A 14,613-nucleotide genomic window follows, 5' to 3' on the forward strand; every position below is an offset into this window, starting at 1 on the left:
TTTTTTCTTTTTTTATTGTGCCAGTACTGAGGCTTGATCTCAGGGCCTCACACTCTCTAACTCAAGGCGATGTTCTACCACTTGAGTCATACCTCCATCTCCAACTTTTTACTGCTTAATTGGAGATAAGACTTTCACAGGTTTGTCTGCCTTGACTAGGTTTGAACTTTGATCTTCAGATCTCAGTCTCCTGAAGTAGCTAGGGTTATAGGTGTTGAGCAACTGGTACCCAGCTCATTTAATGAAATTTAACCTTTTATCCAGCCCTGCATTAAGAAGTTTTCATTTGCTAGGCACTCCTGGCTCATGCCTATAATCCCTAGCTACTCAGGAGGCTGAGATCTGAGGATTGTTGTCCAACCTGGGCAAGGAAAGTCCCATGAAACTCTTATTTCCAATTAACTACAGGAAGTGGAGCTGTGGCTCAAAGTGGTAGAGTTCTAGCCTTGATCAAAAGAGCTGAGGAACAGCACCCAGACCCTGAGTTCAAGTTCTATGACTGACTAACAAAAAAAAAGTTTTCATTCACTGTCTTATTTAATAGTCACAGTAAGTTTAACATGACAGGTGATATTGTCCTGACCCTACAAACGAGGAAACTGAGACAGCGCTAACCCCCTCCATTCAGCTCGTATGTGATGGTACTCTGATTCCAGCTAAGCCCAGTTCCAGGGATGCCATGTAACTTGCATTTCAAACTCAATCAAGGATATTTGGGATTTATTCCCTGCGCCACAAATAAAACAGATTGAACTTGACTGAAAGTCCTGAGATTTACTAATCTGAACTCTTGATTCCACCCATTTTGTATCATGACCTTGATCAAATAATTTTGTTTCCTGAAACCTCTTTCTAAATCTGTTAAATTTGGAGTGGCACAGACAGGCCATTAGCTTCTTATCTTTTTCATGTACCTAACAAATAATTAAACATAGGCTACATCTATGGAACACTTACATGGAGGGAGACATCTTTCTTATAAGTACCGCGCGCTAACCGATTGCGCGACTGGAGCTCCGGGAGACATCATTCTAAGACCATTCTTTCTTTTTTTTTTGTTCCAGGTCATGAGACTTGAAGTCAGGGTCTGAGCACTGTCCTTAAGCTTTTTGCTCAGGGCTAGCACTTTACCACTTTGAGCCATGGCTCCACTTCCAATTTTCTGGGGGTTAATTGGAGATGAGTCTCATGAATTTTCCTGTCCAGTCTGACTTTGACCTGTGAGCCTCAGTTTTTGGCCTCTTGAGTAGCTAGGATTACAGGCATGAACCACCAGTGCCGCCCTCTAAAAGCCATTTTTATGTACATTTTTTATTATAAAATGCTGTACAGAGGGGTTACAGTTACATGAGCAGGGTAATGAGTACATTTCCTATTGAGCATTGTTGCCACCTCCTTTATTTTCCCCCTACCACCCCTTCCCTCCTACCTCCTCAACTACGCCCCTACCCCTTCCAGGCCGAAGTTGTAAAGTTTGTTTTCAGCATAGTGTTTTGTACATCTCATTGTTACCGTGGGACGACCTGTATCCTTATTTAACCATTTTATTTTTTCCCTTCCCCTCCCCAAATTAGAGAAGTGTATGTACAAAATGCAGGGCACTGGTATCAAATACAGTGAAAACATGAGTTATATCATGGGGGAGGAACTTACAAAGCAACAAAAAAAATCACATGGTATATTATAAATACATTAGAAACAATAGCAAGAAAGAAAAAAGATATTTGTGTCCTATCTTGGGGTTCATTTTGCTTAATATCATCTTATATGGTCATATGTATATAGTCTGCTTGTCCTAAACATGTACTAGTTATTGTAAATAAGGTAAACCATGGGACCTATGTTTCTTTGGGCCTGGCTTACTTAATATAATTTTTTCCAAGTCTTTCCATTTACTAACAAATGGGTCAATGTCATTCTTTCTGATGGAGGCATAGAATTCCATTATATGTATATATACCACATCTAAAAGCCATTCTTAAGATATATTCTTTCACACATTAGTACAATGAGGTAGGTGCTACTACTTAACCCCTCTTTATTTTTTATTAGTTTAATTTATTTTTGTTATTATCTTTAAGTAGTTGTACACAGGATTTACCATTTAACAAAGCAGCTTATGAATACACTATATCTTGATCAATGTCACCAACATTCTTACCAATCCCTCACCCACTGAGCCCTTCCCTCACTTGTCTTATTTTGTAGTATATACATTGGATTCTTATCTGCATTTTCCCTCTCTTCATTGGTCAGTCCTTTCCCCCTTGACTCTGAACTTTGCTGAACTTTGATTTTACCTTTCTAAGGAATTATACTATTTGCATACCACCCAATGTATTTATTCATGAGTTTGTAAGCTAAATCTAGCTTCTATAAGGGAAAATATGGATCCTTTGTCTCTCTCTGCATCTGACTTACTTCACTTACTATAATTTTTTCAAGTCTTTCCATTTTTTTTACAAATGATACAATGTCATTCTTTCTGATGGATGGGTAAATTCCATTGTGTGTGTGTGTGTGTGTGTGTGTGTGTGTGTGTGTGCGTGCATGTGCACATGCACACACACACACACACACACACACACACATATCTCACATTTTTGATCCATTATTTAAAGAGAAGGAAGTAGAGAGTCAGGTTAGGCAATATGCCCAGGATCCTAGAGCTTGTGAAGATTTGAGATTTGAACCTAGGCTGATTGGCCCCAGCAACTGTGTGACCTGAACTACCATTTGTATGGTTCTTCTATAGGGAATCAGTTGGTGTAATATCGAAATATAGCAAAGTATAGTAAAAATAGAGAAGCTTTCTGTAGTGTTCAGAGAAAGAAGTGGGAGAATTAGGTAATTGAGGGAAGTGAAGATGGTATGGTAAAATTCTTCAATGTATCCAGGATCTTTTAAAATAAACAAAGGATGGACTATCAGAATTAAAGATAGGGTAGAAAGTGAGCAATATGAATCTGTATTTGCCTGGATATTACTATGTATCTTGTTTAAAAAGGTTGGTTTAAATAAAGAATATAGGTGATGGTAGTGATCCAGAATTGTCATTAAATCAGGGAAGAGGAAACAAGTTTTAATTATTGACTACGAAATCTTGAAAAGGAAAGAGTTTAGTAAACCTAGGAAGGTACAGTAAGGGATGAGGTGGAAGGTTTCATAATTGGGGGCACTCCTTAAGATGGAGTGAAAAAAATGCCTGTGGAATGAATGGAGGAATACAAGTTGGAGCTGATACATACTTCACCATGAAAAGTCTTAAAAGACTTAGGATGTTACTACTGTGGAAGAGAAAATTGATATCTGGAGTCAAAAGAGTAAGGAGCTGTTTTAATACATCCTAAAACTAGTGGGCATATGTAATATCCATGTCTACCTTACCAACAACACAGTGCTGTTTTCTTTTCTTTTTTTTCTTGCTTTTTTTTTTTTTTGGTCTGGTCGTGGGGCCTGAACTCTGAGCCTGAGTGCTGTCTCTCAGCTCTTTAGCTCAAGGCCAGTGCTCTACCACTTGAGTCACAGCGCCACTTCCGGCTTTTTTGTTTTTGCTTATGTGGTGCTGAGGAATCTAACCCAGGGCCTCATGCATGCAAGGCAAGTGCTCTACCACTGAGCCACGTTCCCAGCCCCACAGTGCTGTTTTCTATTGAGCACAGATGTGGTCTTAGTGTTTTCCTAACACAGAGTTCAAGGTAGTCAGTAGCTGTTGATAAAAGTTTCCCTCTGTCTGCTTCAGACAATGCCAAGGGTCTATGACTCTAAGCCAGAGTACTGGAGCTTTAAATGGGGCCAAGTGTAAGCAATGAAGTCCAAGAGCCCCCTAGAATTGGAGTCAGTGATTAGAGTAGTGTCTGAAAATTCCCAAGATTGTAACTTAATGAATAATTTTCAGAGGAGTTTGTTGGCAAGGAGCTGGGAAATTCTTAGGGAGCTTTGTGTCACTGAGGAAGTCTTAACTACATTTTCCTGTGTTCTAGGCTCCAGTGTGGTGTTGGTGACATTTGGGTCAGGAGGTGAGGCTGAACCAAATAGCACTGTAGAGTTGGACTCTAGAAGTTAGGAGATGTAGCAATTGAGTACTTGTAACTGGCATTGGCTTTAAGTGAAGAAAAGCCAATTTAAAGGGTTGTCTTGATGCTACCAAAAGACATTGTGGTTTCCCATTTAATCTTGAACAAATCATTTTATTTCTGTGTAAAAAACCTCCTTTTGGAGTCATCACCACAACTACATCATAATTAAGCACGTTAAGAGTTTCCATTACCTTTGTGCTTTTAAAACAATGTGGACTTGGGCTGGGAAGGTGGCTCAGTGGTAGAGCGCTTGCCTTACATGCCTGAGGCCCTGGGTTAGATTCCTCAGCACCACATAAGCAAAAAGAAAAAAGCCGGAAGTGGCACTGTGGCTCAAGTGGTAGAGTGCTAGCCTTGAGCTGAAGAGCTGAGGGACAGTGCCCAGGCCCAGAGTTCAGGCCCCACGACCGGACCCCCCCCAAAAAAGAAGTGAAGTTATACAATATTTTTAAAAAAACAAAAAACAATGTGGACTTTACTGTGTAGCTTCCTGGAGCCTGTAAAGAGTTTTGGCCTGAAGAAGGCCATGGAAAGGCCACGAGAGACCCAGAAAGCTTAGCCTGGTAACAGTGTATGAAATGGTGAAGAGGGAGGAACACTAGACTTTGATGAAGGAGATCACCCTGAGAATGGATTAGAGGCAACAAAAAAGAGGAACTCTGGTGGATTGGCAATACAGAAATGAGTCAGGTACCAGACAGGGAAAATTCCCTTTTTCCTCTTGGTCAGTAGCAATTATTGGCTTCACACTGCACTGGGGAGTGTAAGGTTGAGGTGGACAGGGAAGAATAGGGGATCCTGGATGAATGAATCACATCCTCATACTAGCCAGATTGGAAGCCAGTGGGTAAGTGGAGACTTTGAGGCTGGTTTTTGTTTTTGTTTTTTTGTAAGTGAAGAACTTCTCTCTCCTGGTTTTAGGATGAAATTAATAAGAATAATTATTTATTTTGGTCATGCTTCCCTTTTTTTTTCCTTTTTGGCTGGGGAGGCGGTAAAAACCTTACCAGTGTTCCTGTCTGAATTACTTACATTAGTTAACATTGAGATGATATTATTATCATTTTTTCTTCTTTTTTGGACAGCATTTGTGAATCTGAGTGCTTTGAAAGAGCATCCCTGGGGTTAATTGCTATGGCCTGGGAAAACAACACTTTGAATTGTGGCAGTTTAATAAAAGTTAAGATTTATAGAGCTTCTAAAGACATGTTAGTAGCAAAAAATAATAAGAAAAGTAAACCAGAATAGAAAGTCACAATTGCTAGAGATTAGAGAGGTAAGCTTTGCTACTGGTTTGGGGATTGATTAAAGTTGAACTTCTAATTTGTGGTAACGGCTATAACAAGCTCTTAGGGAAGTAAGTAAGGAAATAATAAAATCAAGAGAGGTGGTTTTAATTTTACTCAGATTTGTAGCTCAGCAGCTGGATCACAGGGGGGAACAGGGACAGAGGGACCCATGGCTGTGTGTCTCATTATGAAGGAGGCTGAACTCTCACCAGCGCTGGTGAAAATGAGAGGGGCGAAGCGGGAGCGGTGTCTCTAACAGTACTGCCTTCCTTTCTCCATTGTCAGAAGAGAAACATAATCTGAGAAGGGGTATCCATTATCTCTTTTTACAAAGGGATTAGTGTGGGTTGCAAGAAATTAATGGCTTTTGAGTTGCCACAGAAATACTAATGAATTCAGGGCCAGCAATGTATAAGCAGGTGAAATAGGCCTTTCTCTGCCTCATTTCTCTCCTTTTGTCTTTTGGTGTGCTATTTTCAAATGGAGAATATTACTCATACCCTCTGTGATCATGATCTGTGTTCTTAAGGGAATGATTCAATTAGTTTATGACCAGCTTCAATATGTGTCACCAAAGAGATTGAGAAACATCCCAGAAATTAAAGTCTCTACCAGCAAGGATCTCTATTTGTGCTGATATAAGATGCCATTTTCATGTCTGATAAAAGTCTCAGGAAGTTGGGTATGGTGATGCACATGCCTGAAATCCAAGCACACAGGAGGACTGAGAGTTCCAGCCAGGGTTACTTAGTGAGACTCTGTCTCTCAAAAAGAAAGAAAGAGAAAGAAAGAAAGAAAGAAAGAAAGAAAGAAAGAAAGAAAGAAAGAAAGAAAGAAAGAAAGAAAGAAAGAAAGAAAGAAAGAAAGAAAGAAAGAAAGAAAGAAAGAAGGAAGGAAGGAAGGAAGGAAGGAAGGAAGGAAGGAAAGAAAATTGCTGGGCATCAGTAGCTCATGCCTGTAATCCTAGCTACTCAGGAGGCTGAGATCTGAGGATTGCAGTTCAAAGCCAGCCCAGGCAGGAAAGTCTGTGAGACTTTCATGTCCATTAAACCACCAGAAAACTGGAAGTGGCACTGTGGTTCAAGTGGTAGAACACTAGTCTACAGTGCCCAGGCCCAGAGTTCAAGCCCCATGACCAAAAGGTGGGGGTGGGGGGAGAAGGAGGGAAGAGAATGAGAATATCAGGAAGCAACAGTCCCCTTTTGTTAAAGTACTAAACTAGTAATGAGTGTAGCTTATCATGGATTAAAGATGACATGACTAGATAGACTTGTGAAGCCAAGAGGAAGAGAAAGAATTTTATCTACTCTGTGCATGGCATTATGCTAAAAATTTTATTTCTAATTTAACAAGTACTTATTAAATTCCTGCTGTGTACTAGGCATTGTACTTACATGTGATATAAACATGAAAAGAGAGCTTACCTATGCAGTAGGAAGATAGATCTTTACAAAATGTTCTGAATTTTATCTTACTTGCTTGGACATTTAAATGAAGTATTGTAGTATAGCCTGTGATAGAGGCAGAATGTCATGGTGATACACAATCCTGACCCAGGTGACATGTACAGTGAGATGGGGAGGAACAGGAGAGTCTTGATTCCCTTTCTGCAGGGAACTTGGCTGAAGCAGGAGGAAGGAGCATCGTAAGTTAAGGGAAGATCATGAGCACATTCAGGCTGAGAGAAAGCTGCTATCTGAGACCTGCCAAGTTAGCTAGTGAGGGTAAGCCTAGAGATGGTTACTAGACAGAAGGCCCATGAACTGGCAATCATGACATTCCAGGAGCACATTTCATACTTTATCCCTCACTGCTCTTTTTGGCTTCACCAACCTGAGGAATGACACAAGAATCATCAGAAAATTATACCATTGTGTCATGTGATAGAGGGAGCATTCTCTCTCATGTTTTGATACTTCACCTAGAAAGCAAGGAATCCTAGCAGTGTGACAGGACCTTAGACACATAGGGCATGGCTAGTTACTATTATTCCAGCATTTTGTTTCTGCCCAGACTTCAGTGTTTCATACGGCCTTTGCTCACTCCGTGCTTACTTTCACACTTGTTCAGTTTTTAGATGAGAATATTTCCTCCAGTTGCATCTTGCCATTAGGTATCATCCTGAGATTTTACTTCTGTTTAGTTTTACCAGAAAGATGTCAACCCCTGATCTCTTTGGTTTCAGGCACCTATCCTCTCCTAACAAATTAATAACTTGCTTCATTTTTTTTTTATCTTTCTAGAACGTAAGCAGACATTCCCAAACATTTTGAAGAAGGGTTATCTGGAGATTAGAAAGGACCATGACAGTTACTGGCAGAGCTGTTACGCAGAACTCTCACCATACAACTTACACTTTTACAACCTCGACAGCAGCGGGAATCAGAACCTGTATGCCACATTCCAGCTTTCACACTTCCAGAACATATCTCTGTTGGGAAATCTTGAGGCCACAGTGGTGGATACTGTTCTGTATGACAACACACAGCTACAGATAAAGGCAGCATCGCCGTGGGAGGCTTTAGACTGGGGGCAGAAGCTTTGGGAAGTTGTACATGCCATTGTGCCTGGTTATATGGGACGACAGGATGAGCTGGCAAATTCACCAGCAGTTGGTCATGTTGATTGTACACAGAACCATTGTTTACAGAAGAAATCCAGTGAGTTGCTGCCCTCCTCCCCTGTCTTGGATAGCCCCAAACAGTACCAAAATATCCTCAAATCAGGGACACTCTATAGACTAACTGTCCAGAACAACTGGAAGGCATTTACATTTGTACTGAGCAAGGCCTATCTCATGGCTTTTTATCCCGGCAAGTTAGATGAAGACCCACTGCTAAGCTACAATGTGGATGTGTGCCTGGCTGTCCAGATAGACAATCTGGATGGCTGTGACTCTTGCTTTCAAGTCATTTTCCCCCAAGATGTCCTCCGCCTTCGAGCTGAGACCCGACAGAGGGCTCAGGAATGGATGGAGGCTCTGAAGACAGCCGCCAATGTAGCCAGGAATTCAGAGCAAAATCTGCAAGTCACACTGAGGAACAAACCCAAGGATACGACGGGTGGACATGAGCTCAGGAAGAACAAACGTCAGTCTGTGACCACCAGCTTCCTAAGCATCCTGACGACTTTGTCTTTGGAACGAGGACTCACTGCTCAGAGTTTCAAATGTGCAGGTATGTTCAGCCTGAAGAGCAATCCTGAACCTCATAATTGCAGTTCATTATTAAAACACCCTCAATAAGGCAATCATAGATGAAAATGCATCTGTTTTAAAAAAGCATATTATTTGTAAAAAGCATTTTTATTTGAAGAAGGTATAGATATCTATCTATCTATAGATAGATAGATAGATATCTATCTATATATATATATACACCTATCTTAAGCCAGGCACTAGTGGCTCTTGCATGTAATCCTAGCTACTCAGGAGGTTGAGATCTGAGGATGTGGTTTGATGCCAGCTCATATGGAAAGTCCCATGAGACTCTTACCTCCAATTAACCACCAGAAAGCTGTGGCTCAAAGTGGTAAAGTGCTAGCCTTGAGTAAAAGAGCTCAGGGACAGTGCCAGGCCTGAGTTCAAGCCCCACACTGACCAAAAAAAAAAAATCTTATCAATCCTCATGCCATATTGGCAAAGTAAATAGAAGCAGTTGTGTATGATGTCCCACTGAATCAAAATGACATGGACGAAGGCTTTCCAGATGAGCACTTAGGATTTCTGGGTCATCTGTGATTCCATTTCTTCTGCCTTTAAAGGTTACTGTGAGTATGGATGTCACAAATTAGCTCAGGAGTTAGCTCAAAGCTAACTCACCTTAGGCAAAGCAAATGTCCATAGTCAGTAACTGTCATTGATCATGACCTTGTCAAATCCTGTTAAGGTAGACTCCAGAAAGTCTGTCTTGACAGAAGATGTGTAGTTGGCTAAAAGCAGGGCAGATGATTATTCATCAGATGACTCCTGAGTCACAAGATTCTGTGTTTGCCTCATCCAGGAGAAGCCCTGGGCTTCTGGTACTGCTGCATAAATGTGAGACACAAAGTGGAGCTCAAGGTCAATATGAATATTGCAGCTTCTCTCCACACCTCCATCCTTCCTACCCAAAGAGGAAAAAAACTAATCAAAATTGCTTTCCTGTCACTAACTGCCACAAATTGTAGAAATAAATATATTATCAAAGTAATCTGAAGTCTGACAAGGTTTTAATTCATGTAGATTATACTTAGGTATGTTAATTAAATCTGAACAAAAAGCCCCATGATTTAAAAAAAAATTTTGGCACTAATACTAGAGCTTGAACTTGAGCTCTTGCTTAGCTGTTTTGTTCAGTTTGTTGCTATACCACTTGAGTCATCATCCTTCCTCTTCTGGCTTTTGCTTGTTAGTTGAAGTAAGAGTCTCTTAGATACATTGGCCGTGGCTGGCTTAGAACTGCATTTCTTACATCTCAGCATCTTAAGTAGCTAGGATTATAGGCATGAGCCACCGTTCTTGGCTTCAAATTTTAAATTTTGTTCTTCTGCATTGAAAAAAAGCTAGATGTGATGACAAAATGAAAATCCATGGTGTAAGTCTAAGTTTGTTGTGATCATGGTCTTTTTGGTTGAAAACTAATCTCCTGAGAGGGTGAGAGTGATTAAGTGGGTCATCTTTGGTTTGTCTAGAGGGTTCCAGTGACTATGGGGTAGAGGGATTGGGGAGGTGCAAAACCGAGAGCCACTTAAGAAGCCATACTAGATTATAAGTGTGTCTGACAAACCAGCATTCAACAGTAACTAAGTGCTTACTCTGGACAATCTTTAATTATTATATACTTTGTGGTATTATATTGCTGATTGGGTCAACAGATCTGTTGTGTTATTGGAGTAGAGCAGAATAGCTCAGCTTAGTCCTCAAGTCCTGAGTTATTTAAATTAAGATACTTCATAGAAAATAAGTGAAGAAATCTTAGGTGCTACACAGCATTGTCACCTAGTTTGCCCCAGTCTGAGAAGTTTGTTGAAGAGTGTGCATTGCCCATGTTCTGTACTACATTGAAGTGATCTTTCTTAACACTTGAAGGGAGAAGTGGCAGGTAGAGCAAGCCCATGGCATCCAGTAATTGATGAAATGAAAATAGGAAAAAGTCAGAGGCAATAAGAGCTAGAGAGAAGAAAACTAAGGAAAAAAAGAAGAGGAAAGGATTAGATATTGGGCAGGAATAGAATGTTCTGGAAGCTGCTTTAGGTTCCGTGTGCTAGAATACCTCCTTTTGCTGTCTAAATTTGGAGCTCACTAAATGTGACTGATTGGAGGGAAATAGAAGGGAACCAGGAGATTATGGGTTTCAGATCTGAAATCCATTTGCTGTATTCAGTGTTTAATAGTTTTTGCTTGGAACACTACTGGGGCCCAGGGAAGTTTCTGAGGTGGGTGGAGAGATTACTAATTCGTGTAAGTGTGACATATTCCAAACAAAACCAAACTTATTTCATTTAACAGTTCTCTCTTCCATCATAGAGTGTTCAGTTGTTCCATGCTACTTACTGGCTTGCTTTTCACATCTGAAATACTGGTTTTCTGTCTCAGGTAGAAATACTTCTTTTCCTGTAGGGGGCAGAGTCTCAAAAGAAAAAGGCAAAAAACTTCTTAAAGCAAACCTCTGAATGTTTTTTAAATTACTCAAGAGACTGTTCATTATATCAGAAATTATTATAGCAGATGGAAAGTTAAAATTGATCTATTCTTCTCACAAACACTGTTGATTTAAACCAGCTGCCTACCTTTTGTACCTATATTGTCTTAACTTGGTATCCCCATAAAATACACAGTGAGGAAGCTGCTTGCAAAGCGTGTTTACCTCACAAAATGTCAATAACAACAACAATTCCAGGACATTGCTTTTAGTAAATTTGAGATTTTAATACTATTTTAATAAGAATAAATTTATAGTATTTCATGGATAGAATGTAATCTTTAGATAGAAGCTTTTATGTTTGGTTAGTCTCTCTCCCCCTTTAAATATCTTGGATGAATAAATGTTAAAAGTAGAAGAGTAGTTCTTTATTATGATGTCATTCAGTTGCTATTCAGGGAAGCCACAAATGCTGGCTTTTAAATCTGTGAAATAGTATAGTTGGCCTTCTTTCACTAAATTCTTTGTGTAAGGGAAGAGTTTTCTATATCTTTTAAAATTTAAAGCGCTCCTGCAGAGAAAATGGCCCATGAGTATTAAAAAGTGGCTGAAGTTATGGTTTTGAAAATATATACTGATATGTAACTGCATATACTTTAACATATGCTTGGGCTTATGTGTGATTGTTCCATGGCTTTCTCTCTGTGGCTGTTATGCTTAAGAAGTCCCTGCTACTGTGGTCTGTGTTTCTGGAACTTACATGGTTTTACCTGCCTTCTTGGGCCTTTCTTTATACTTTCTTAGTCCTGAAATTTGAAAATTGAATTCTGTTATTCATTCAGAAATTTGGATATGCCTAGAGTCATGAGTCAGCATTTTGGGAAATTAGATGTGGTCTCTATCTATCCCCTTGACACTTGGAGCCTTAGGAAGACACGAAGTTGCTTATCAAATAATTTTATCAGTAACTGTCAGATGGCAGCTGTGACAGGAGCTGCAAAGGTGAAGCTCACATTTCAAATTAGAGAACGGTGGGAGGTGGTGCCAGGTAGAAGTGTATGATTGTGATCTTCAATTATTTTGGGCCTATTGAAAACAAGGCCAACCAACTGTGGTGGTGGTGCATGTCCAGATCTCAGACTCAGGAGATTAGAGGCAGGAGAACTGTGAATTTAGTCCAGCCTTGGCTCTGTAGTGAGACTGTCTCAACAACAACAACAACACACATATACACACACAACTACCTAAAACTAAAATTAAAAAAAAAAAACTACTAGGCAGTTGATAAGGTGGAACTTAATGTTTGTCACAAAGGGGGAGAAGCACCTGCTAGGAATGGTACTGAAACCCTGCTCACTGGGGTGCTGTGAACAGTACAGCTTTTGAGGGCACACCTCCGTAGTACTTTAGTGAAAGTCCTGTTTAGAAGTTAGAATTATGTTTGGGAATAGAAAATCGGTGATGTTAAAATATTAATGCTTAAAACAAATGATTATGCTGCTTACTAAAATATTTACTAACTTTGTATGTACCTGAAAGTGGTTCTGAATTAGGTTATTTGAAATGCTGTATAAATTAGCTTTTCAGGCAGCAGCCCTATTTTCTTGAGGAATTTGACATGTGTACCTATCTGGATTTAACAGATACATGGTTTTAACAGATACACTGTTTTCTTGGCACTGCAACACACACACACACACACACACACACACACACACACACACACACACACACACACACACACACACACACACACACACACACACACACACACACACACACACACACACACACACACACACACACACACACACACACACACACACACACACACACACACACACACACTTTCCCTGTAATTTCCCAGATACATGGTTTTAACAGATACACTGTTTTCTTGGCACTGCAACACACACACACACACACACACACACACACAGACACACACTTTCCCTGTAATTTCCCAGCAATCAAGAAACCTGGCAGTTGAGTATATTATAATAAAAAGGCTAGGGCTTTGTTTATAGGTGTGAGGCGATGCAAAGCTACCTTTGAAACTGTCCCTTGTGTGCCTGTGTTGTAATCAGGACATGAAATTGGATGGCTCACTGTGGGGCCATGTGCTTGAGTATGAACTGAAATAAATGGAAGGGAAGGAATCCCCCTACCCCCACTCCCACCCCCTATAGGGGTGGATCTCAGAGATCCCCCTATACCATTTTCAATGGTCAGTTCTGATGGTTTTACTCTTTGGCTGCTGTTTAACCTCTTGGGACTGCTGTTGGTAATTACTTTTTGCTGGCATTAAGAACTTTTGCTTTCCCTTTTCTTCCCCTCTAGCACTTGGGGGAGGGGTAAAATGGGGGGGGGGTTTGCTGTGAATTCTTCAGCCATTTAGTGCAAATTCCTGTAATTACCAGCATTGTGTCTTTTCTGAATGGCACATAATACAGCAGAAGCCATTCCTAATTGAGACCTTACAGGAGGTACAAATCCCCTCTTTGTTCAGCCTGACAAATTAGTGCCAGAAAGTGGCAGGGTCCGAGTGGGAATCAAAGGCAAGAAACACAAAGATGGAACTTAAGGCTACAGTAATAACCCTCTCTTGTCCTGAAGGGAAAAAGTAATGACCAATGAAAAATAAAGTTTTTTTTGTTGTTGTTATAAATTCCCTTGACATGACAGCACCTCAGGGCTGTTCTATTTATTTAGCAAAAGTGATTAAATAGTAATACAACAGGGCAGCCCATTGTTTTCCCGGGGGCCCCCACCTCACAGACCCCTGCTGCCTGGGCTAATTGATTGACAATGAGCCTCTGATAAAGGGGTATGTTGTTAGGACCTGGGATCGGGAATGGGAGGGGGGGGGATACTCCCCTCGTGAGTGAGAGAGAGAGAGAGAGAGAGTGTGTGTGTGTGTGTGTGTGTGTGTGTGTGTGTGTGTGTGTGTGTGTGTGTGTGTGTGTGTGTGTGTGTGTGTGTGTGTGTGTGTGTGTGTGTGTGTGTGTGTGTGTGTGTGTGTGTGTGTGGTTTTTCTTTGCTCCATCCTACCCATTCTGTCTCCCTTTTCTCTCCTGCATTATCCTGCATTATTTTCTTTGGCTTCTCTCCACCCCCCTGACACTCATAAACAGGTAGTGGGGAAGTAAAAGTGAAGTGTAGGCTTTGACAAATTTTTTCCCCTTTCTCCATGCAAGGCAGAGCAGCAGTGTGAAAGAGAAGAAAGGGGGAAGCAGCTGATTACTAGCATTTTAAGGCCAGAAAAATGGCTTTTAGTTTTCATGCGTGGGAATTGTTATCTGAAACTAGTCTTTGCACAAGATTTTCTCTTAAATTCCTTGCTGCACTTAAAAAGCAATCCAAACACCAACAGTAGTTGTGTGTTGGAAGAAGGGGAGTTGTGGAACAGCAAAGTAACCCTGGAAATGTTTAGTCTCCCCTTAGTTCCTGAGAAGCCAGATTGATTATTTGAGGATCAAATCTGGCTGCAAGTGGTATAACTCCATACCCCATGGATGCTGTAAGTTGTGGGAAGATGACCAGAGGCCTGCAGCAGATAATTAATAGCCCTTGGTTATATATGCTCAACTCACTAAGCTGAAGATAAATCCCTAATTTAACTCT

At 40.5% G+C, this 14,613-nt stretch overlaps 1 protein-coding gene across 3 annotated transcripts in view; it reads left to right on the top strand.

Moving 5' to 3' along the window:
- Positions 1–14,613, top strand: part of Plekhm3 (pleckstrin homology domain containing M3) — a 176,707-nt gene that overhangs the window by 32,060 nt on the left and 130,034 nt on the right. For all 3 annotated transcript variants that reach the window (XM_070018417.1, XM_070018412.1, XM_070018423.1), the window contains exon 3: positions 7,612–8,544. In XM_070018417.1, coding sequence (XP_069874518.1) covers positions 7,612–8,544 — 933 coding nt within the window. The remainder of the gene's footprint in view (positions 1–7,611; positions 8,545–14,613) is intronic.

Source organism: Dipodomys merriami, unplaced genomic scaffold (assembly GCF_024711535.1).
Source record: "Dipodomys merriami isolate MVZ:Mamm:240054 unplaced genomic scaffold, mDipMer1.0.p SCAF_1, whole genome shotgun sequence".
NCBI lineage: Eukaryota > Metazoa > Chordata > Mammalia > Rodentia > Heteromyidae > Dipodomys > Dipodomys merriami.